We start from the raw sequence: 23934 nt of genomic DNA on the forward strand, positions 1-23934 counted from the left end.
ATTTATCTTCATAGTAAGTAAGGCTATGCATATAATGCTAAACCAATAGAAGACAATCCCACTTGAACATTAAACTAGTTATATTCTGCAAAACATAGTTGGTATCCAACCATACCTATTCCATTCACCACATTTTATCACAAATTTATCTTCTATTACCTTATTATACTTTTGCTTAGTTATTTGTATATCCTAACCCATCAAAAGATGCATAATAATTTAACTATTGTTGAATTCGCATCTAATATGATAGGTCGACCAGAGCAGCTTCAAAAATATATCTCACTGGGGTTATATCATTAACTGACTCATTTTATACTTATTCAGTACAATTAACTATTGAAGTTATCTGGGTATAAATTTAACATAAAAAAATATCATATGACTTTTTATATAATTTTTTGTTGATAAATACATTTTAAGATAATTATACTTTTTAATTAACTTTAAAATCTTGTAGCTTTTATCCGTAGATAAATTATTTTAATCGTATTTTTAGTTTCAGTTGTTGTATATTATACATTTTTCTATATATCTTATACATCTTTAAATATTTGCAAAATAGTTAACAATAAAGTTAAAAATAGCATGGTTAAAAAAATATGAAGTATAATGTTAATTCTAGCATCAGTGAAGCAACCAAATTAAGATAAACAAAATCTATCTTACGTAAGAAAGTTAATAAGACAGTTTAATAAATGTTTTCTTGTAATATAGAAAAACTTGAAATAAACTACTTTACAAAGTCAACTTAGTAGGTGAGTCAACTTTAATTATGGCGTCTCTCTAATAAGACACAGATCATAACCTGCAGATTGACCAAGCTGCCATTTGGTATTGTCGTATTCATCTGGAAGCACCACAGGAACCAGATAGCTAGGTCCTGCTAAATCATCTTTATTTTACTTGTTCATTAAACAGCATTAGTCTTTGACCTTAAGGTGTGTTTATGCTATAAAATTTACAAGCACTTTCCAATAAGAAAAAAGTTAATCTAAAAAATACAATTAGGTTTGATCTTAGTTAATGTAAAGCAAAAGATTGTGTATATGTGAAATAACAAAGAATTCTCACAGATCTTGAAATAAGATATACCACAAGTTAGGTATAATCAAACATGACTTTAACTGCAAGAATACGATAACATTGCCGCAGGAACAGGCTCAAAAACTTATGCTATTTCTATGTCAAGCATGTTTGCTTTTTTCTTTAACTGTGTTACCTTAGATCTTAAGCTTTCACACTATTTGCTTACATAAATATAGGTTCAAGTGATTACTAAGCATGCCAACTACAAACTCTCTCGTGCTCCTTACAATATTAATCCAATAGAAATGTGATATATATAGCAATAGATTATTCTCAAAAGATATTTAAGATTCTATATTTATTAGATATAAAACAAATTTATAAGTTATAAATTGAATTAAGTTTAAAATTTACTCTTTAATATAAGAATCATCTAAAATCTATTTTTTCAAGATTAGTTGTTTGTTAAATTTATTATCGAAATATTCATTAATATTTAGTTTCATGTTTAAGATAAACCTGTTTTCGTATAAAAAAATATATTAAAAATTTCACGTCAAACTATCAACTAAAAATAAGTCAAAGTTACACTATATAAACTTATAAACTAATTTTGTAATAAAGTTAAATTACTTAAAATATAAATAGCATAAATTATGGCATTATAAATTTTGACAATATTTGAATCGTTCAGACTAGTTAAATATATTTTATTGAAAAGCTACTAACTCCATTCTTCCTCCCTTGTCTCTAAGGATATGAAAATTGGTTAGCTACCAACTCCAACTTTTTCGTTCCTTCCTCCCATCTCTTTTTTGTAATGCAGTAATTTTTCACCATCTTTCTTTTCTATAAATACCATTCCCCATCACAGCACCATGCAATGCAGCCAGAGTTTGACAACTTACTTCCCTTCAACCACTTTCTATTTTTCTTGTAGCTTGAAGTTATATTGAAATAAACAACAATGGCCACTTCCATGAGCTTTTTCTTGCTTCTTTCTTTGCTAGCCTTTGCTCCCTTGTGTTTCTGTAACTACTACCAAGAGGGTAAACTCTACCCTCAGTTTTATGACTATTCATGCCCACAAGCTCAGAATATCGTCAAGTCCATCCTTGCCAAGTATGTTCAACAGCAACCCCGATTGCCAGCTTCTATTCTCAGGCTTCATTTCCATGATTGCTTTGTCAAGGTCTTTCCCTTCTTTTTTTTAACAAGATTACTATTAGGAACTATATATTAATCCTGTTAACACTATACAAGTTAGTTGTATATGACAAAAGCTTCGCATCATTAGCATTTATCAGTATCATAATTATATGTCAGTTCTTAATCCTAATGGGTAAATATAGTTAAATTATTATGTGATGTTGTTCTTCTAAGTCTCATTAAACATATACTTATGTTATATGTATATATCCAGATGCTTTTTCAAATTCTTAGTGCCAAGGTATGTTGCAGGGTTGTGATGCTTCGTTGCTGTTAGATAGCAGTGAGAGCATCATCAGTGAGAAGGGATCAAACCCAAACCGTAATTCAGCCAGAGGATTTGAAGTCATTGATGCAATTAAAGCTGCATTAGAGAGAGAATGCCCTTCTACAGTTTCTTGTGCTGACATCTTGACTCTAGCTGCAAGAGATTCAGTTGTTCTTGTAAGAACCTCACTACCCTCTCTCATGGTGATTTGGTTTCAGGAAAATGTTGTTGTTTTCTTTACATTTTAGAAAGAGAAATCAGGGAATAAAAATAAAAACATTTTCTGATCTTTTAACCTGACTTTCCCATTTTTATCAAACCTGATTCACTATCCCTTTCATACATGTACAGAGTGGTGGACCAAGCTGGGAAGTACCTTTAGGAAGAAGGGACTCTAGAGATGCAAGCATAAGTGGCTCCAACAACAACATTCCAGCCCCAAATAACACATTTCAGACCATTCTTACAAAATTCCGGCTTCATGGACTTGACCTTGTTGATCTAGTTGCTCTATCTGGTATATTCCTTAAACTCAAACTTGCATGTTTCTGGTCTTTGTGATCAAATCTGTACATAGGTAAATTTTGATGGCAATACTGAGATAACACTTCATTGTTGATGTTCTGCTATCCCCATGTCAGCATGCACCAACCTGAGTTAAATTTATCTGATATACTTCCTTTTCTAAACAAGTTTTATGCAATTGCTATAGGGGGTCATACCATAGGAAATGCCAGATGCACCACCTTCAGGCAAAGACTCTATAGCCAAATCAGTGGCAATGGCAAGCCAGATTCCACTCTTGACCAATACTATGCTGCTGCATTGCGCAATAGGTGTCCAAGATCTGGGGGTGACCAGAACCTGTTCTTCCTAGACTATGCCACCCCATATAAATTTGACAACACCTACTTCAAGAACCTTTTGGCTTACAAGGGTCTCTTGAGTTCTGACCAAATCCTTCTCACAGACCAAGAATCAGCTGAACTAGTGAAGTCCTATGCTGAAAGTAATGACATTTTCTTTGAACAGTTCGCCAAGTCCATGATCAAGATGGGGAACATATCTCCTCTGACAAATTCAAGGGGAGAGATCAGAGAGAACTGCCGGAAGATCAACGCTTGAAGAAGCAATCATTGCTGCATACTATCAAACATGTTATAGTCATGCATATGTGACAACATTTAATTTATGTTCGTTTTGTTTCTGCTCAGAAAAATAAAAGTTGAATTCATCATGACTCCTTGTCATTGTTTTTCCACTGGGGTTTAGGCTTTTTGTATTACTTTTGTGTGCACGAAATTTGTGTATTCCAATTCATTTATAAAGGTCTTATTTTTCGGTACTGACTGTTTGAGGGGAGAAATCACACTGCAACATTGTAATCAAATTTAAATTTTAGATCTTCATACTTTCACAAATTTTTAATTAACTTTTACATATTTTTAAAACTTGAAATTGTATTTTGTTGATTTTAATTTTTATTAGTTATTAAAATGTGACACTGTTAACGTTCATTAGTGAATTCATCATATTACCATCGACAACAAAACCTTCACCAAGAAGACTCCATATAATGGCAATGATGCTGTTAAAATAGGTAACTATCAGGTATGACTATTATTCATATTGGCACAACAAAATATAGCAATCCTTGTATGAACAAAAAGATATACTTAAATCACCTTTTACATGTTCTTGCTAACACCAAGAATCTTATTAGTGTTTCCGTGTTTGTCAAACATAATTTTTTTTTTTTACATTCATTTTATTTATTTATTTTTATTTTCTTTATAAATATAAAAAATCACTTTTTATATCACTATTTTATGTATAAAATGAAATGGATGTAATGTGTCTCAAAATATCATAATTCATGAAGTTTTCCTAAGAGTATTTTCGTCTTTGTCTATGGAGGGTGCATGGGCAATCAAGGAGTGCAGGAAGATGGAGCCATCACCGAAATGAAACCAGGCCGGCCCAACCAAGCCCAAACTCGAGGGTAGTTATTCGATCACTTTCCATTTCAGTGTGAACGGAGGGGGCAAATTCGTAAAACAGATAAGCGTCGTCTTCGTGTAGGGTTTAGGCGGAAGACAGAGACCCTGTCACCACTCTCATCTCATCACACTGACTGACCGTTACACTCCAACAGCTTCTTCAATTCCCTCATCCAATTCAATGCGATGTTGAGAAACAAAACTTACCACTAACTTCCTCAACAACCATTAACAATGAAGTTCTATTCCCGCTTCAAACACGTATCCCATCTCCTTCAAACCCTAACTCCACATCAAAACCCTCCCCTCGCTTCCGCGCGGATCTCGATCTTACCCAACGCGCAACCCCTACCACGACCTTCCTACGCGCGTGGCTACTGCGTCGCGTCGCAGTCGCACACTTCGGAGAAGGTATCGGCGATCGTAGACGAAGTGATGGGACTGACATTACTTGAAGTGATGGACCTGGTGGAGGTGATGCGCGAAAAGCGCGGTGTCAACGAGCTTCCGATCATGATGCTGATGATGCCGGGAATGGAGGTGCGGGGCTTGCCGAGGGGTGCGTCAAAGAGTGGCGGCGGCGTAGAGGGTGGAGAGGTGAAGGTGGCGGAGAAGACGGCGTTTGATTTGAAGCTTGAGGGTTTCGATGCGGCGGGGAAGATCAAGGTGATTAAGGAGGTGAGGACCTTCACGAGTTTGGGGTTGAAGGAAGCTAAGGATTTGGTGGAGAAGGTGCCTGCGGTGTTGAAGACAGGAGTCACGAAAGAAGAGGCTGAGAGTATCATTGCCAAGATGAAGGCGGTTGGCGCAAAGGTTTCCATGGAATAATGAGGTATGAAATGTTGCTGATTAGCTTTGTTCTTGTAGGATCATGTGTTTTGTTTAGGGTGGCTGGGGAGTGTGCTTTCATGTTTTTACATGTTGCTCGCGTGGTTTTCATAGTTTTGGAAGTTTCCACAACTATATTGCCACCATAGTTCAGACCCCATAAGCCGCTTTTGTAGTGATTTTGGTCATTTTCCCGGCGTAGGTTGTGAGTTAGTTGTTAAAGTAGAGATTGGTTAGTATTTTTGGTCATTAGTTACTAGTTCAATAAGCTCTAAATAGAGCATGTATCACTCAATTTTTTATTTCAACCAGCACAATGAGATACTTTTATGGAACTCTTCCCATGCAAAGCACTATGGAGTTTTGGCCTCAAGCTGGGTCTCGCGTGTCGCTAATGCAGTTTAAAATCTTTTTGCCCACCAATTTGTTAGTTGTTTTTCATGACATTTTGTTCTGGGGCTGGTGGGTTGCTAGAAATTCCATTATTTAATTAAGAATTAGAAAGTTTTCGGCTTGTAAAATTAGAGAAGACCAAGTGTATCTTTGGTTGTGCTTTCCAAGCTGACGACGGGTGTTGAAAATGAGAAGCTACAGGAAATAGCTTTTACTTGGGTTTGGGAATTTGGCGTGATGACATTTGAAACTATCGCTAAACCAAGCAGGAATAATACCTGAGGATGAGGCTTATCTAGAGAACTTGTTTATACCAACTGAGTCATCTGCCTGGCTATTTGTCAGCCCAAGTGGGATATCTACGTTTAATTGAACAATTAGAGCATGATAACGCACTGCGAGGTGTGATCGGTCCATGTTATGTAACATTATTCCTCGAAATGTGAACTTAGGAATATGACATTCCTGTGTTCTTCATAAGCTTTAAAGATATTTTTTTGGGCTTGTTGATTCAATTGCCATTGATGTGTCATTCTCAGATTTGACTTTATTTTCCATGTCATGATTACGGATTGGGATGTTGTTATTATATAACCCAACCATAACATTTGGTATCTCTCATTTCCACTTCCCCTTTTATCTTTTTACTATTATTTAAATTATGAAAATAGTATTTCCATAAATATTAAATTCTAACCAAACATGTATTTTAGTTGATCCAAGAATAGCATACTTGGGAATGTACTTATATACCTCAAAGCAAGCATCCTGAGTAGATACAAATAATTTTAGAGTAACTTAAGTAGCTCTTTTTTTAATGGTTGAGATTTGATGTAGTGAGTTATCCACATGGCCATTTGTAGGGAGCAAAGAAAAAGAAATTTTTCCAGCCGTGGTCTTAACAACAACCAAAGTTTGAAGCTACTAGGTTCAATGGGATTACTTATCCCTCCTTTAGACAAATTACTGTACGTAAGCAAATTGCTAACCGTTGTCTGTTTTCTCATACACTCTTTCTAATGATAAAAGGATTGTTGCAAATGGTATGGATTTTATTTTAAAGGTAAGAGTAAGTATTGGAAGGTTGAACTTCTATGAGATTATTAATAGACAACTAATTTTGCCTAGCGCGATGAATTATATATGGGAAACTGTGACAACATAAAGTGAGGTGTATGTCCTGAAAATGGGGAATAGTGTTATGTTGTGTATAATTTTGGTTTCAACGCTACCATAAGAGATTTTTGGCAATCTCAATTTCTAATTAGTACTTACTATTTGGACTTGCCTAGGAAAAGACAAGATGACGTACAAAACATGGGTTAGAGTATTTTTTGCTTCGATCAAGTGTCGCAGCTTATTCCTCACATTCAAGTTATCGGCAGGTGATGGGAGTCAATTAATGCGTTGTTACAATGCTATCCCTTGTATTTGAAAACTTTGCAGAGCACAGTATGCTGCCACCTCACTGCCTTTTTTTTTTATTGATTTCTGCTTTACATAAGGCACATTTTACCTTGAATTTTTTTTTATCATTTCTTAACCAATGTTGTAGAATTGGTTTATGACAATGGAATCATTTTTGAGCCAACATATACATGCTACTTGATGTTGAAGTTCTAGATCCAATTGATTTTCAACTGAACTACCATGACCGCGCAATCATGTGTAATGGACAAGTAGAATTGCTATCTATTGGTTGTGTACAGTGTAACGGTTTGTGGTATTGACTTTATTTTTTATCTCCTTGTGAGGTTTTGATACATCCCTTCCACCTGTTTGCTCTTACGCAAAGTGCATATGCTGTGGGTCACAATATTTGACTCTTGAAGGAAACTTTCTCCCCGAAATAACTAGAGTTTTTCTATGTGCGAATTGCTCCTCACTACTGTTAAATCCTATACGTGCATAATTGCATGGGTGGTAAATCAGAATAGTTTATCAAGGAGGAAAGCTAAGCAATAAGAATGAGTTCGATAGTCTCTTATACGAAGCTCTTATCTCGATTGGTGGTTGAAAGACGCCTTCTGGCTCCCAAGAGTGGTGCTGAGGTTGGACTTCCAGTTTATTTACCGTATTAATAATAATTTCTGTTTTTTCTGGCGTATTGCTACCTTGAATTTTAATTTCTTGCCAAGAAAGAAACTGTCAATAAAGTAGTGTGGTCAATTTCGTGTGTGCTTATCTTGGTTTACCGAAATCATTGTATACAGTTGGCTTTTATTTTTGGTTTCAACCTAACAATGACATCGAGCAAAGTGACTTATGAGAGAATTGAATCCAAGGCCACGAGAAACAAGACCTAAATACGGAACCAACGTTTGAGGAAAGGCAAATTCTGTTGTATGGCCAAGCCTACATTTTGAATATCTTATACAACCAACCAGATACTCAGTTACTAGTCTTATTTTTAATAATTAAATGTTTTTACTATCTAAACTTAAAAGTTAATTTATAATTTTTCTGTCTTAAATTTTAATACATTTTTGTATTCAAATTTTAAACATAAATTAATACATCCAATGGTATTGAGTTTTTTTCTTTTACATATTAAATGGTGTTTTAACTATTTAAATACCAATTTAGAATATTATTTAATATGTTAAAAAAAATTAATGTAATTAAATTAAAATTATTATATATATTTATTTTTAAAGTTTGGAGATAAAAATATATCAAAATTTAGAATAAGAAATAAATTTCAATTTTATGGATTAAAATTTTTTTTGATTAAAATTGTTGGAATATTTAAAATATTTGAGAATAATTTATGAATAAAAAAGTTAATCAAGTATTGGTTGTCTAATTTTAAAGAAAGATAAATTTTATAATGGAAAATGTCTTTTTAACAATTTTTTTGACAACTTTTTTACAACAATCTATGTGGTGGCTTGTGATTAGTCCCTTTTAAATATATGGATCAATAAAATAGTGACACATAATCTATTATCAAAAAGTTGTTAAAAAATGTTGTTAAAATATTATGATCCTTTTACAATTAATTTGGAGAAGTGTTTGAAGAGCAGCATGTGGACCAGATGGAGATAATTAAAAGAATAAATAAGGATATGAAAGAGATAAAGGAGAGACGTGAAGAAGAGTGCAAAGATCTACAAGCTTTGCACGAGGAAAACATATTAATAAGACAACATATAAATATCAAAGGCTCCACAACGTCAACTCCAACCCAATCAAAGCCAACCAAACAACCTCATGTAGAGCAAGAGATGGCGATCTAGGGAGGAAGTGATGAGATCAATAGATATTATAATTTGTCTGCCACAACCACTATAGATACGACATGCAGAACAAGAGCGGACGATTCAGGTAGGGAGTGATAAGCCCAATAGAGACTATAATTCGTCTGCCACAACCATCATGGATATGAATGAATGCACCCCTTCACCATAGGAATTATGGATGCCCCGTTGTCGGACCATGGAAGATATTAACGTTTGACAAGTATGATAGGTTGTCGTACCTACATGACCATATTAGTATGTTTGTAACACATATGGCATTGTATACGTCTAATGATTCCATCTTGTGTAAGGCTTTCCCAATGTCTTTAAAAGGAGCAACATTATGATGGTTTACCCGTTTGTCAGTCAATTTCATTTATTGTTTTGCCATAATTAGAGAAAATTTTGGAGCACAAATCACTACTAGAAGGCCACATTTATTGACGTCCATCAAATATCAGGCAGGAAAAGGGGAATCCCTTTGGGCCTTTATGTTCCGGTAGAGGAAGGCAACCCTCAAAATTAGAAACTTGAGTCACAAAGTGGCCATGCACCACATGACATCTCATTAAGACCAGGATCGATAGCAACAAAGTTTATGCAAGTGAAGGAGTTGAGAAATTTCAAAAAGCAAGTTGGGATGGGGGAAAACTCTGACAAAAAAGGTTTTGACATTTGATACTTAGAAATCTATTACAATTATTGTAATTTGCCTTAACTGAATTGAACATTGACTTGATCATTGGAGTGTCTTTGATAGATAACCGATTGAACGGATCGATCGACAGAAGAGGAAATCTTGGAGAGCATGAGGCATTGAGTGAGATACAAACGATAGAGAAAACATCATCAATGTTATCTTTGTTTTACAAGAACACTTTGTATTTTATCTTTGATAAATCTAATTTAAAATAGGTATTGGAGATGTGAATCATTTGATTTTTCATCCAATGCTTGACTCAAATGATCAAGTGAACATCTAAATGTTGTACTCATCGAACATGCTTCATCCAAACATTGTACCCATCAATTTCCACAACAATATATTTTAAGATCGTCTTTGGTTATTTTAGTGACATGATAGGATCATATTATATTATGAAGAAAAAAACATAATTGATTGTAAGATAAAAATATTTAAGAATATTGAAATTCAAATTGTTTCAAATGTAGGGTCTGAGTGTCCACTTAAAATAATTTCTTTATGTTCTGATGTTATTCTCTTTATGTTTGGATAAGTTGTTCTCCATCCAATGTTAAAATCAATTCAAGTTTGATTCGTAAAATAATTAATATTATAATAAATACGCAGTAAAAGTCTCAACAATCATAACTTTGATCTATATTTATAATTTTCTTTATGAATTTTTTTATTATAATTAGCCTAATCAAAGTCTAATTCTCTTTAAACATGATTATTGACCTATTTAGATTAATTAAATATTTAACTGTTTTTTATCATGATCAATGAGTTTTTTCCATGTCTATACCATCAATAATATTAGGCTTAAATGCTTACTTCGTCCCTATGTTAAGAGGTGAATTTCTGTTTAATACCCGGTTTTAAAAATGAATCTATTGAGTCCTAAAGTTGTAAAAATTGTATAAATGAAGTCCTCTCCGTTAAATTAACATAAACAGAGTTAACTCCGTGCTGACCTGGCTGCATTTTTTTTCTCTTTCTTCTGTTGTTGTTGCCATCTTTTTCTCTCTTTCTTTTTCTCTTTTTCTCTTTTTCTCTCTCTCTTTTTCTCTCCCCAGTACCCATTCACAGCCAACCCTTCTGCAAGCCACCATGCCAGAACCAATCAACCACTTCCAGCCAACCCTTTTCAGCCATGTGTTAACTTGGACGAAACGGATTAACCTCGGGTGGCAGCTGTTGAGGGTATCCCAGTTACTACATCACCCGGGTGCACAAACGTCGTAGCTACACAGGATTCATACAGTCCAGACAGTCAGAGTCAAGTGGTCGGTCTTTGCATGCCATGATGTATGAATTATGATTTGGTTGTTGTTTGATTTAATCAAGAAAATTGTATGTTTTATTGAATCAATTAAATTACATAAGCTTACCCTATTCATTATCTTGTCTGTGTTGTACGTTCGGTTGTTGGTCCTGTTGAAACGATCATCCGTGTGGATGTGAGCAGAAGGGGAAGAGTTGTTGGAAGAAGCACTGGAAGAGGTGGAAGTGAAGGTCGAACCTTAGGAACGTTCGGTTATTATTGCTACTTATATTCCGTAGAACCGTTCGTTATTGGCATTTTGGAAATCATTCGTTTTAGGCGGTAGAATTTGTAAAGTTTTAAATTCTGTAGTATTTTGTAAGGCCGTTCGGCTATAACTGTACTTTCAAACTTTTGTAGGACTGATCTATCATATTATTAATATGTGATTATTCTCTTATATGATTTATACTGTATTTTTTAGATGTTACATAAAGCATTTTCATACTTTCTATGCAATCATTATTAGTTTTTTTTTTCGTAAAAAATATACTGTGCCTATTTCTCATTATTGATAATATAAGAAAATTATGCCAATTAATTTTAAGAAATTACTAGAAAATAAGAAAATTAATTTTGAAGGATGTTTTTCAATATATTTAAAGTATGGTTTGTTTTGCAACCTGAAACCTTTTTATGATTTTATTTCAAAAGATGTATCAAAATGTAGAAGAAATAAATAATATTTAAACTGTTTTAAAAAAATTTATTTTTTTAAATGATGTAAGACTATTGTATGCGAACAAATATGATTATGTTTTATTTTTGGTTTAATACATCATTTGGTCTCTACTTTTAGGGATTTGGTTCAAAGTGATCCTACCTTTTAAAAAAGTTCAGTAAGGCCCCATATTTCGTTAAAAAATATTCAATCCGGTCCTTTTTGCTCACACCGTTAAAAACATAACGGTGTAATGTGACGTTATGAATACGTGGCACGTTTGAAGAGGTTGCACTGTGTAAATATTTAAAAAAAATTAAAATGATATGTTAGGTGCAAATCTCAACAGCCACACCATCTGCAAATCCTCCAACCTGGTCCAAAATCACTCTCTGATCATGATGAAATGACAACGTCATTGCATTTGCATCAGAGGGCTCCACCTCAATAATCCTCACCTTTGGATTAACCCTCTTCACATAACAATGACCGCAGAGCAGATAACTCACGTTTCCAACAACTTCCTGGGAAGTTTTGCCATCATATTATAAGCTCCACAAATCTTAAATGAGAATCTTGTGGGTATTGGAGGGAATCCGGCGAGACCCGGGAGCGTGGGGGAGCCACTAGCTGGGTATCTCAACGACGACAACAGCGGGGGAGGAAGAATGCGCGGCCTCCGGCGACTTGTGTGCGAAATAAGAAGCAACCCTAAGTTACATTCTAGAACAACTCGAGAGAGTGCGCAAGAGAGAAACCACCACTTTTTGTCCTCCACCATGAGCGTAATGAGTAATAGGGAGAAGATTGTGAGTACCAAGGAGTTGTGCAGGGGCCTTTGTTGCAGTCACAGGATTTTCTAGGAACCAAGGGGCCTTTAAAGAATTCACTGGAAAACCCAAGTAAGGGGAGTTAACTTTTTGATGTATTGATTGAGCATGATGTGTTTCTTTTGAAACTTGTTAATCTTGAGAAACTATGTGGATAGATAGTATACCCAATTGGAAGGTTGTGGGTTGCTAAGGAAAAAAAATGGTTTGGGATGTTATTCCCAGAATATGAATGCACGAGTTGAAGGATTACAGTTCATGTGATTTTGTAGTAAAGGAAAAGTGCATATCGTGAATCTTCGGAGGGTAGTCGTAGGTTGGCTAGGTTAAGAATGTTAATAAGAGTAGGAAGTGTTAACGTGTTGTATGAGTGAAATATGACAATAGAGTGCATTGGTGATGGGTTGTGTTCTCAATAGAGATACCAACATGGGTTTATGGGTATAATAAATTATTATTTTGTAATTGCATTGAATGTTTGATGGGTATTAAATGTATGAAAGTAGTATAAATGTGGAGTAATGTACTGTCATCACATGAGTGTGTTGGGTAAACTTTAAATATTTGTGTGAGAAAGAGAGAAAGGTTCACCACCATGAGAAACCAGAGAAAAAGTGGAGTTGCTGCATGTATTATTGAGTCATGTGTTTGTTTGTGAGTTGTGCATCACCGTGAGAGAAAGAGAGAAAATGGGTTGTACTTTATGAGTTGTATGTTGTGTAAGTTTGAGAGTTTAAAGTGTTGTCTGTGTATTTGTGTGTTTTGGAAAGTAATCCAGAAAAAATACAAAGAGTATATATTTCTCAGATATTATACTACGAGTTGATACCATGAAAACATATATTTATTGTTCAAAAATTTCTATAGAGTGCATGTTTTCTTTTTGCAAGTGAAGAGTTTCAATGCATGTGGGGGCCACGGTAAGATGAAGAAAAATATTATATTTTCTTCCTATATAGTGTAGACGTTGGAATCCAGAGAGCTAGAAGGGGTTCTTGATATTGACATTTAATGGTTTTCGTGGTACCTATCTTGGGAGGGAAATCATGATATGGTTTATACCAAGTGCATGAAATTGTTGTTGTGCATGTGCTGCTACGTCCCTTGTTGATAGGTAAAGTATGCAAATAATATTCTGGGGTTGCATAGGTGAATTATAAGAATGGTGAAGGGTTATATGCCAAGGTTTTCGTTGTGCATATTTTAAATTTTAGGTATATAAAATAGGTCTAGGGAAACTAAAGGAATTTTCTTTGAAGATATAAAGATTGATGAAAAAGGTGCAGATGTTATCTAATGGTCACAGTTTTGTTGTTAATAAGTTAGTTATATTGATGTCGTCCTAACAGTGAAATATCTAGTTTTATGGGTTTCGAAAATTATATCATTTTTGAGTTATTATTGAGTGTAATAGTATATAGGATGATATAAGATGAGATTTGGAGGTGGGTGTATAAAACTGGTGTATTGTTGGGTGATATAGGGTCGAATAGTATATTGGGTGATAAAGCCATTTACGTTTCTCTCTCTGCATTTAATTATTCAAACAACCATTTACGTTTCTCTCTGCATTTAATTCTTTCAGCCACCTATTCATCAAACTGCAGCATTTGTACCGTTTTTAACTGTGTGAGTGAAAATGATCGAATTGAACATTTTTTAACGAAATATGGGGCTTTATTGAACTTTTTTAAAAGGTATGATCACTTTGAACCAAACCTCTACAAATTGAAACCAAATGATGTATTAAACCTTTATTTTTTTTTAACAAAATTAAAATACCTTTTTTCACTTGGAGTATATTATCGAAGATTAATATTTTGTATTATCTTTCACTATGACATATTTAAATGAGGTGCGTTTTTGTCTAATCACTGTTGTTACTGTTATTGTGAATTATCGATTTAGTGAGTGTGTTCTTCCTACACACGTTGGAAATGTGGTCTAAATGCTATACAGAAAATGAAAAACTTGAGGGGAAATGACTAAGTAGACACAATATTATTCTTTAGGGTAATAGACAAAATCAAACGACACTTCTGTGCCATTCATACGATCTCCATTTCGAATTTAACGTTGAAATCAGTTCAACTCTGAATCTGAATCTTCCCATGTTATATCATATATATGTCAGCGGAAGCGTCTAAGCGCCACCAATGGCAGTGGGAGAACGCCACTGCCGGCGCCGCTGCTGGATTCGCCACCGTCGCTGTTATGCACCCCCTTGATGTTGTTCGAACTAGGTTCCAAGGTTTTCTCTCTTCTCGTATAACTGAAGATTTCTGATCTTTCGTGCTTTCTTTTCTAAGACGCTTTGTTTGATTCTGCAGTTAACGACGGTCGAGTCTCGCATCTTCCCAGTTACAAGAACACTGCACACGCCGTTTTCACCATTGCTCGCTCCGAGGTTTGTCATTTCTTAATCCACCAATGTCTATGTTTTTTTAATAACTAAGGGTTCAATTATCAACGTTCTTCTTTAATTGTCAATCAAAGATTCAATTTTCGCTGTTCAATGAACTTATATTTTCGCTGTTCACTATATACATAAGGAGATTGCCCTAAGTCATTTGTTTGAGCTCATGGCTTTTGCTAGCATATCGTGGTTCGTGAAGTATGCCACTTGTTATGATTTTCGTATGTCCTTATTCCTTAAGAAAGAAAAGTATCCTGATAGAATGATTGCCGAACCTTCTAGGTATAGAGTTGTTAGAATGTATTGAATTACATGACGTCTTTACTCCCTTCCTAGGTAGTTTCAGAAGATGTTCAGCACTAATAAATCTGACAAGAGGAGTACTTGTAACTCACTCCATCGAACACTTTCTCTTTAATTGATTGAATTTTGTAGGAAATTGCGAAATTATCATTAAAAAGGATGTGAGATCCTTAAGATTTTGAAATTTCCAATCATTTTAATTAATAAAAGACTGTGTTGTAAGTATTTTCATCTGCAAATGTGATGAACTCAGCATTATGGTTTCTGGTCTTCGATGACGAGTGATGAGAAGCTTGACAAGGTTGTTGCCCATTGCATTCTTAATACTTTTATCAAAAAACTTTAAATGCCATATAAAGTGCAACAGAGGCAGTACGTGGCAAGGTTGTTTGTTGCCCACTTTTGGCCCAACAGGCAAGGTGGTTGTGGGGGTGGGGGAATCATGAGTCAATGTTTTTGGTTAATGGATGGTTGCTTTTGTCATTAGACGTCATCTTTCATCTTGTCCATGGTCTTACTTTCACAAATATGATCACTGTTGCACTTGCAGTTAAGACCAATAGTAAGGCTCAATGTTCTTCCATCCACATATTATTCATTGGTTTGGTATGGCAAAATTGCTATAGGGGAGAAACTTTTTGCTTTAAGTACTTTGTGTAACTATGAATGTGTTACTTATATGCCATGCTGCATCCTGCAGGGATTAAGAGGCTTATATGCAGGCTTTCTTCCGGGGGTTCTTGGGTCTACCATTTCGTGGGGTTTATATTTCTTTTTGTAAGTACTAATTCAATCTGCAATAATTTGATTGAAGTCAAATTTTTTGTTTTATCTGATCATTTTTATGTCTGACATCTAGGAGAGAATGATATTATATAGGATGACTGGCTTTTGGGTGTCCAAGTCCTGTTGTTTGTGCAACAAATATGCATTCTCTCGAGTTAAATTTTAACTTTTTTAAACAAGTTTGAAAATCACTCTCGTACTCACCCACGAAATCAGTATGTCAATATCTCTTAGTTACAGTTAATAGTAGTTTCATTTAACACTAAACAACTTCTGTAAATTCAATTTATATATCCTGCCAAAGGATTATCCTCCCTGTCTTAAATTTTTACCTGCCAGAATTGAGTGATTAATTATTATCATTAAGTGGTTACTGGTCCATCTGCTTGCTTTCCTAGAAGACCAAAGTCAGTGTACCAAACCTTTTTTTTATATTGCAGTTATGACAAAGCCAAACAAAGATATGCAAGGAACAGGGAGGGGAAGTTGAGCCCAGGTCTTCATCTTGCCTCAGCTGCTGAAGCAGGAGGTTTGGTAAGTGAGAAAAATCCCAATCTTATGAATAGAAAGCCACATATATGACTCTAGATGAGTGTGTTGTACAACACTGCTTGAATTTTGTTGCCCCTTAGGTTTTGCTTTGTAAATTTTGTCACTACTGGGCTGTATGAGAGATGAAATGTGATACATTGAAGAAATTTGTCATATCCAAAGCAAGTGATTCACTTTAAAAGGAAAGGGGAGATGATATGGCCATTGATTTGAAAATCAACAATTGAGATTGTGATAAAATACATGTAAATATAATAAAATATGAAATCATTTAAATCTATTCCCTTTATTTTCTTTCTTGATGATGGATATATTACTTTTCTCCATGTTCGACTCGAGACCGACCAAATTATAATATATATATATATATATATATGTATATGCAAACGTTACTTTTGATTTTGTGAAGATGACTTAGGCTTAAAACTCACATTCTAAGACTTTCTAAAGTGATCCCGTCAATTTAGATTCACTTTGGAGGAATAAAAACCACAATGAAGTACTTTAGGTAAACTGTATTTGGTGAATTTGCTAGTAAAAATTACTCTTTGAACTTTTTGTGATGATGGAACTAAAGCACAAGTTTTCAAGTTTCTTATCCATCGTGATCTTGTGTAGCTTGCAGAGTTGTATGATTAGGATTTCAAAGCCTGCCAAAATTATTGTGGCACATATTTGTGTGGGATGGGATTTCAACTAAATCTTGTTAATTTTGTTTCCATTTCCTTTGCAGGTTTCCTTGTGCACAAATCCTGTCTGGCTAGTAAAAACGAGATTGCAGCTTCAAACTCCACTTCATCAGACACGACCATACTCTGGGATTTATGGTCAGCTCTCCATCTTAAAATTAACTTTATTATTTTAACTTTTTACCTTGGGATTTTAGATTTTACAGCATTCATATTATTTGTGCTTTGACTCTAGATGTTAGCTATAATACATAGTTTAATTATTATCTTTTACATTAGACTATTCTTAATCTTAGTCACCTTACTCTAAATTCTTTTTGAAATTAGTATCTAAAAGTTGAATTTGATAAGTATTTGACAGAGAGCATCTATCTCTGTCACCCAAAAATGGTCTTGGAATCATGACCAATTCTATATTTCTATTATGTGTATTCAGTTATTCATTAGTAACTAGTATTAAGCATGTTCTTTCATCCTATTTGTTTTATTGCATTGTCTTGGACGATGTTTATTAAGGTTGAGACACAGAATGAATAAGAGATTTAGATTCCATGTAAAACTAATTGGTAACCCAAGAGTAACTGACTGCAATCAATCTATTATATTTAGCTAACTAATTTGTCACAAACCTAACTGAATACAATCAAGTATATGGAGCTCTAACTAACTATAATAAATCTAAATTAGAATTAGTTAAGAAGATAGAGAGACCATCATACTACTATAGCGACAGTTATGCCTATACTACTGCTGTACAGAAAAAGAAAAGAAAACTATATTTTTGCTGAGTAACTTACTATAATTCTGAGACTAGTTAAAGAATTAATTTTCAACCTTAATTTGTATATATTATATAGATGATTTCACTTATTTTAAGAAAGGAAAAGAATGATCAAGATGTGAGAGTTAGGTGCATAAGTTGACTTTGCTTTTTCTTTTTTGATCTGTGGACAAGGATGGTTATGTTTCACTCAACTACCTAAAACATTATAGTCACTGTGCCATTTTGTTTATTATAGTTATGTTCTTCACAATATAAATTGCTAACCAGTCATGAAAATCTTTATCTGTAAAAATTAAATATCAGATGCATTTAGAACCATAATGAGGGAGGAAGGATTTAGTGCACTTTACAGAGGGATTGTTCCTGGTCTATTTCTGGTATGATGCTGGTTCTTTGTTATTTTACCCATCAATCTCAGAACTTAAAATTTTAATCAAATTAAGTATAATGCATGGGTTGTGCTTACGTAAAGGTAAACAATCTAAAAAAAGTCTAGGTCTTTGTTCTCCAAACTATATTCAACATTGTGTCGTTTGCAACTAGCCACTAAGAACACTTTTATCTGCCAAACCCCAAAGACTATCAGAAACTATTATTGATGCTTCCTTTTGATAACTGTGGGTTACTATGTTTTTTGGCATGTGACGGTCTCATGATCACTATATATGTTAGCATGTTTTGTCTATTGTGGTTATATTCATCAATATATGATTTACTAACTAGTTGTGAAATTGTATTTTAAAATGCAATTTCAGATGCCTTTAAGACCATACTGAGGGAAGAAGGATTTAGTGCATTTTACAAAGGGATTGTTCCCAGCCTGTTTCTGGTATGTTGCTGGCTCTTGTTTTCTTTACTGTCAATCTTGGCACTTCAAATTTTTAGTTGTAAATTTAACATGAACACTACTCCTTTGCAACTGGCCCCTATGAACTCTGAATCTCCAATTAACATTATTTTGATAACCAACTTGACAAGGACACCGTACATGACATGGGACTTGACATGTCTAATGACTGAAGTATAGGACATGGGGACACACACACACACACAAAAAAAAAAGAAACCTCACAAAAAATTATGAGCCATTTAATATTTATAAATTAAGTTGATTATATTATTTCATTTTACTTTTTTTCTTATAGTTGTGTTAAGTAAGTGTTTAGTCACGAATAGGTATCACCATACACACTCTACTTGCACGCAAACTGTGTCCAAGAAGTGTTTAAATCAAAATATAGTTTAATTGCAATATAATTGACAAGTGTCTGACAAATGTCTGGAATCTGTCTCATATGCTAACACAATATTCTGTAGAGGTATGGGTGCTTCCTACTATTATACAATATTAAAAACATCACAACGGATCCCAGATCCTTCCATTAAATTGCTGGTAAGTTACTAAGGATGTGTTTATTGTGTGATTGCTACATGATCATTAACTTATCAGCAAATGATTTGCTGTATCATCTTTCACACATATTCTATGCGAGGACACGATTAAAAATTTCTTCACAAAATTCCCATTGTCCTTCTACCCTTTTTCCCTTGTTGTGTAGCAGTCAGGTGGGAATTATTCAAGTACAAATCATGAGTGAAATTAGAATTATTATTTTACCTGTAGATTCATGGAAACTTAAGGTATGTAATCTTGAGAGTGGATGCAATTTTTCTAAAGTTTGTTGAACTTTGGAGCTATGAAGAGATTAGTGGGTTGAGGATTTGATAAAGCAATATTGACAATATTCTTTAGGGACCAAAAGTACAATTAAAATAAAAGGGTACAAAACTCACTTCCTGAATTTTTTTTCCCAATGACATTTAATATATGCTTGTTATGTTTAAGTATAATGCCAGTGCCAATGTATTTTGGTGATCATGGTAGGTGATCATCGCATGACAAACATTCTGTGTTACTTAGTGGCAGTAGGACGAAGGGATCTGTTGGGATGTTTCTGACAGTTTAAAAGTTTAAGGTGAGAAGTTGCAACTACCCCAAATTTCAGGTTGTGTACATTTTATTTTCAAACTTTATATTAAAATTCTCCTAAATTTGGTGTAATTTAGTATACACCAAAACCTTACTTTTCAGAATACAATATCATCATGAAATTTTGAGCAAATTTTATTTTGGGAATCGTTATCCAAAATATGTACAACTTAGAAACATTTAACTAAATAGCTTTTAACCACGTGAAGGAAATTCTTGTTTTAACTATATGTTGACCATTCCTCTAAATTATTTGAGATTGGAATTTTTTTCTTAAAATTCCTAAATTTAGAAAATTTCACTTCATTACCAGCGATAACATGGTAATAGAATAGTGTTAAGCTTAAAAGTAAACGACGAATCTGCTTGTCATTAAATCTAATTCATTGGGTGGATTGCATATTTATTTAAATTTGTTTACTCTTTCCTTACCAGGATATTAGTAATAACAAAGTTCCATGCATTTGTATCTGAAAACTAATTATATTAAAGCTTTAGCTTATGATAACTTTTTGCTTAAGTTTTTTAGTTATATTCACTAAAACCATTGTTAGGTTGCTACTTTACTCTAGGGCGTGGAAAGCCAATTTTAAAATTCCGATGCCTATTTCAGTTATATCAAGTATTGACAAAAGTCTTAAGATCATACTTATCAGCTTTTCATTATGCCTCAACAGGTTTCTCATGGTGCTATTCAGTTCACAGCATATGAGGAACTACGTAAAGTTATTGTTGATTTTAAGAGTAAGAGAAGTACAGTACATAATCAAAACCCAGATAAATTGCTGGTAAGTTAGAGGACCTTGGATCCATTTAACTCTGGAGCTCACATGCATTGGACTATTTACATTTTTCAAATGATTATTTTGATGAATGACCTTTCTAATCACATGCATTGCTCTCTAAGTCATTCTTCTATTGTCATGGCTGGTAGTTGGGTAGAGCAAAATGATGCGTGTCATGGATCATGACTCTGATAGTTCCTGCACGTCAGTAGGGGATCTATAATTTTGACTTGATTGTATACTTTTTTGGTTTTACTATATTTTAGCTGATATTAGTTACCTCAGCTTTTATTCACCATTTTCAAATGGCTATGTAGTATTCAGGGACATTTAAATGGAGAAATGTAGCTTTATGCATATCCTACATTTTATTTGTTTCAAGTTTATAGCTTTATAAGATATGTCTGAGCCTCGTACTCTTAACTTACTGTTATCTAATGTTTACAAATGATTGCCATTGATTTTGTGTTATAAACAATTAAACATTCTTCTTATCCAACGCTTACAGTTGAAATGTTTTTACCTTGTATTATTTTTCCCAGAATTCTGTTGATTATGCTGTTCTTGGAGCAACATCAAAACTTGCTGCGATACTGCTAACTTATCCATTTCAGGTACAACTGTCTGTCCCCTCTTTTAAAGTAGGTATATCTTATATAGTCCTTGAAATTGATATTTCAGTAATTGATGAAGTTGCTTTCTTATGAGGCATTCTTTCACCCTCTTTCTTTCAGGTTATGCGAGCCCGATTGCAGGTACTGCTTTGTCCTTTCAAAGATACATTGTGTGTTTCCATTCTATTAACTGTGCATCACTGCATCTTTCTCTGAGTTGTTCTGAAATTCCTGACTCTGCAGCAACGGCCTAGTGGTGATGGTGTTCCAAGATATATGGACACTTGGCATGTTGTGAAAGAAACTGCACGGTACATAACTACACATTAAAGCTCACCCAGATTTAGTTTACATCTCTCTATTGACAACTATGCACCGGAGAAACTTGATAATTTCAAATTGAACTATTTTTCTTGCCTTTATATATTTTGTTCTGTTCTTGCAGATTTGAAGGTATCCGAGGTTATTACAGAGGAATTACCGCAAACCTGTTGAAGAATGCTCCTGCTTCTTCAATAACATTTATTGTGTATGAAAACGTTCTAAAATTGCTTAAACCGACTACAAGGAATGACTGAGTTTTTCATTTTCCTTCATGGTTTTTTCCTCTTCTTGGTCTTTAACATGGTTACCAAAAAATTGATTGATAAAATAAACAGAACCAAAATTTATTTACATAAAAAATAATTAATAAATGGATATATATTTATAGCCTTTATTTTTTAATTCTTTGATAACTGCTTAAAATAATAATAATAATAATAATATAATAATAATAATAATATAATAATAATAATATAATAATAATAATAAGCGTAAGAATAACTTAAGTTAATCTAAAAATATTATGCAATATATTTATAAGATTAAGACCTAATATACATGTGTGTCTGTGCAGACCAATACGAGATTATGCGTGATGTGTAAAACTAAATAATAATAATAATAAATAAATAGTTTAAATGTTTATTTTGTTTATATATTAAGAATTGAATTTCTGTTTTATATTCGATTATAAAAATTATATAAATAAAGTTCTCTCGGTTAAGTTTGACAATACTTATCTATCTTTTTGTTCTACACTATTCTGTTGTACTATTCAGCTTTTGATCCTTTGAGTTATTAATTACAATTAGTGTTTTGTCAAAGGATGTAGATGTTCATCTTGGTCAAAAGATATTTTGGAGAACACATAGCAGACGGAACATTGAGGTAAGAACAATAAATGAATCTCTCCCTGTTTTTCATCTTTTCTTAATTATATAATAATGTTTTCTTATTCACTTAATATATAAAAATTGCATGACATATAGAAACATAGACGATCTATCCTGGCGTATAGAAAACAAAAGTCACTCACTGCATCAGATAAAAAAAAAACATAGACGATATTAATTATGAATATTAACAAATTTAAATATTTACCAATATACATATTCAATGTAGTTTATTTTCAATTCAGTTTCTTTAAAATACGGATTTTATATTTATAGAAAATTTTAAAAATTTGAATGATAACTGTTTATATTAATAATTAATGATCACATAATAAATAAATTAATGTTACTATAGACGTGTTTATATATATTTGTAATTTTTAGGACATGCTTTTTAGTTTAATAGATATGCATCGTGAGTATAACTTTTGTACAATGATGATAATTATTAAAACGAAGTTTAAATATTGTAAAAAAATTACGCAATTACTGTATATACTACTTATTTTATGTTTAAAATCTTATTTTAAAAATATTATGACCCGTTACTCTTTAAATTTATTTCAATTTTTTTCTCTCAAATAAAAATGAATTTTAATAATAAATTTTAAATTTGATATTTATTATCTTTTACAATATTAGATTTAAGATTTATACAAGGATTTTTAATTCATTATTTCATTTATTTAGTGTAAAAAAGTTAATTTAATTCATCTTGATGTATAAAATATATAGTAAATTCACAACATTTAAATTTATCCTGTGTAGTTAATAAATTTTAACTCTCTGTATTATAAAAAGAATAAATAAAAGTGAAATACGATCATAACAAATTAATTGTAAATATTTAAAAAAATCAAACAATGTTAACACTCACATTTTAGCATGTACTTTAAATGTGCCATAAGAAAAACAATAATTATGATCAGAATTAATTAACACGAGAAGAGAGAAGAGAGAAGAGAGAAGAGAGAAGAGAGAAGAGAGAAAAAAAATTTACATAGTAAAAAGAGAGAAAAGAAAAAGGTTACCATGAAATTAATATCGTTATTCTCAACTTAACACACACGATTTTATTCATAAATTTTTATAATATAGAGATGAAATATCTTCATTTTTTAAATCGAATATAAAATAAAAATTCACCTCCTAACACTACGAAGTATGCATTTAAATCTAAATAAATTCTGTGTATGTTTTATATATTTAAATTTTAATCTATTAAACCCGTATTAGCTTTTACTTTATTTTTCAATTTTTATAATCCCTACTGTACGAAAGAAAAAGAGTCAGAAAAAACAGACAAATAAAGAGCGAAACGCGCAAAGG

The 23934-nt window shown here is 33.0% G+C and overlaps 3 protein-coding genes across 11 annotated transcripts; all 3 read left to right on the forward strand.

Annotated features, from left to right (window-relative positions):
- Positions 1-1835: 1835 nt before the first annotated feature.
- On the forward strand, positions 1836-3851 carry LOC108334230 (peroxidase 72). Its single transcript, XM_017569963.2, has 4 exons — positions 1836-2221; positions 2491-2682; positions 2858-3023; positions 3219-3851. The coding sequence occupies exons 1-4, from the start codon at positions 1997-1999 to the stop codon at positions 3629-3631; spliced, it is 996 nt and encodes a 331-aa protein (XP_017425452.1). The 5' UTR covers positions 1836-1996; the 3' UTR covers positions 3632-3851.
- A 672-nt stretch (positions 3852-4523) lies between these two features.
- LOC108323846 (uncharacterized) lies at positions 4524-7909 on the forward strand. Of its 6 annotated transcripts, none has more exons than XR_008248786.1 (3): positions 4524-5338; positions 6591-6695; positions 7482-7909. XR_008248786.1 is itself a non-coding variant. In XM_017556628.2 (2 exons), exon 1 carries the CDS (start codon positions 4741-4743, stop codon positions 5332-5334), a length of 594 nt encoding a protein of 197 aa, XP_017412117.1. In that variant the 5' UTR covers positions 4524-4740; the 3' UTR covers positions 5335-5338; positions 7482-7909. The 6 variants fall into 6 exon arrangements, 4 of the variants coding, with proteins under 4 accessions (XP_017412117.1, XP_017412118.1, XP_052733390.1 ...); XR_008248785.1 differs by lacking the exon at positions 7482-7909 and adding an exon at positions 7020-7320; XM_017556628.2 differs by lacking the exon at positions 6591-6695.
- A 6490-nt stretch (positions 7910-14399) lies between these two features.
- On the forward strand, positions 14400-21984 carry LOC108328096 (folate transporter 1, chloroplastic). 4 transcript variants are annotated; one of them, XM_052872021.1, is made up of 11 exons: positions 14400-14712; positions 14800-14876; positions 15889-15965; positions 16415-16508; positions 17260-17353; positions 18755-18828; positions 20667-20777; positions 21317-21415; positions 21509-21529; positions 21632-21699; positions 21834-21984. In XM_052872021.1, exons 1-11 carry the CDS (start codon positions 14697-14699, stop codon positions 21964-21966), a joined length of 864 nt encoding a protein of 287 aa, XP_052727981.1. In that variant the 5' UTR covers positions 14400-14696; the 3' UTR covers positions 21967-21984. The 4 variants fall into 4 exon arrangements, with proteins under 4 accessions (XP_052727981.1, XP_017417419.1, XP_017417640.1 ...); XM_017561930.2 differs by having other exon boundaries at positions 14407-14720; XM_017562151.2 differs by lacking the exon at positions 18755-18828 and adding an exon at positions 18303-18376 and having other exon boundaries at positions 14408-14720; positions 21317-21388.
- The last annotated feature ends 1950 nt before the right edge of the window (positions 21985-23934 follow it).

This window comes from Vigna angularis, chromosome 1, assembly GCF_016808095.1.
Source record: "Vigna angularis cultivar LongXiaoDou No.4 chromosome 1, ASM1680809v1, whole genome shotgun sequence".
Classification (NCBI taxonomy): Eukaryota; Viridiplantae; Streptophyta; class Magnoliopsida; order Fabales; family Fabaceae; genus Vigna; species Vigna angularis.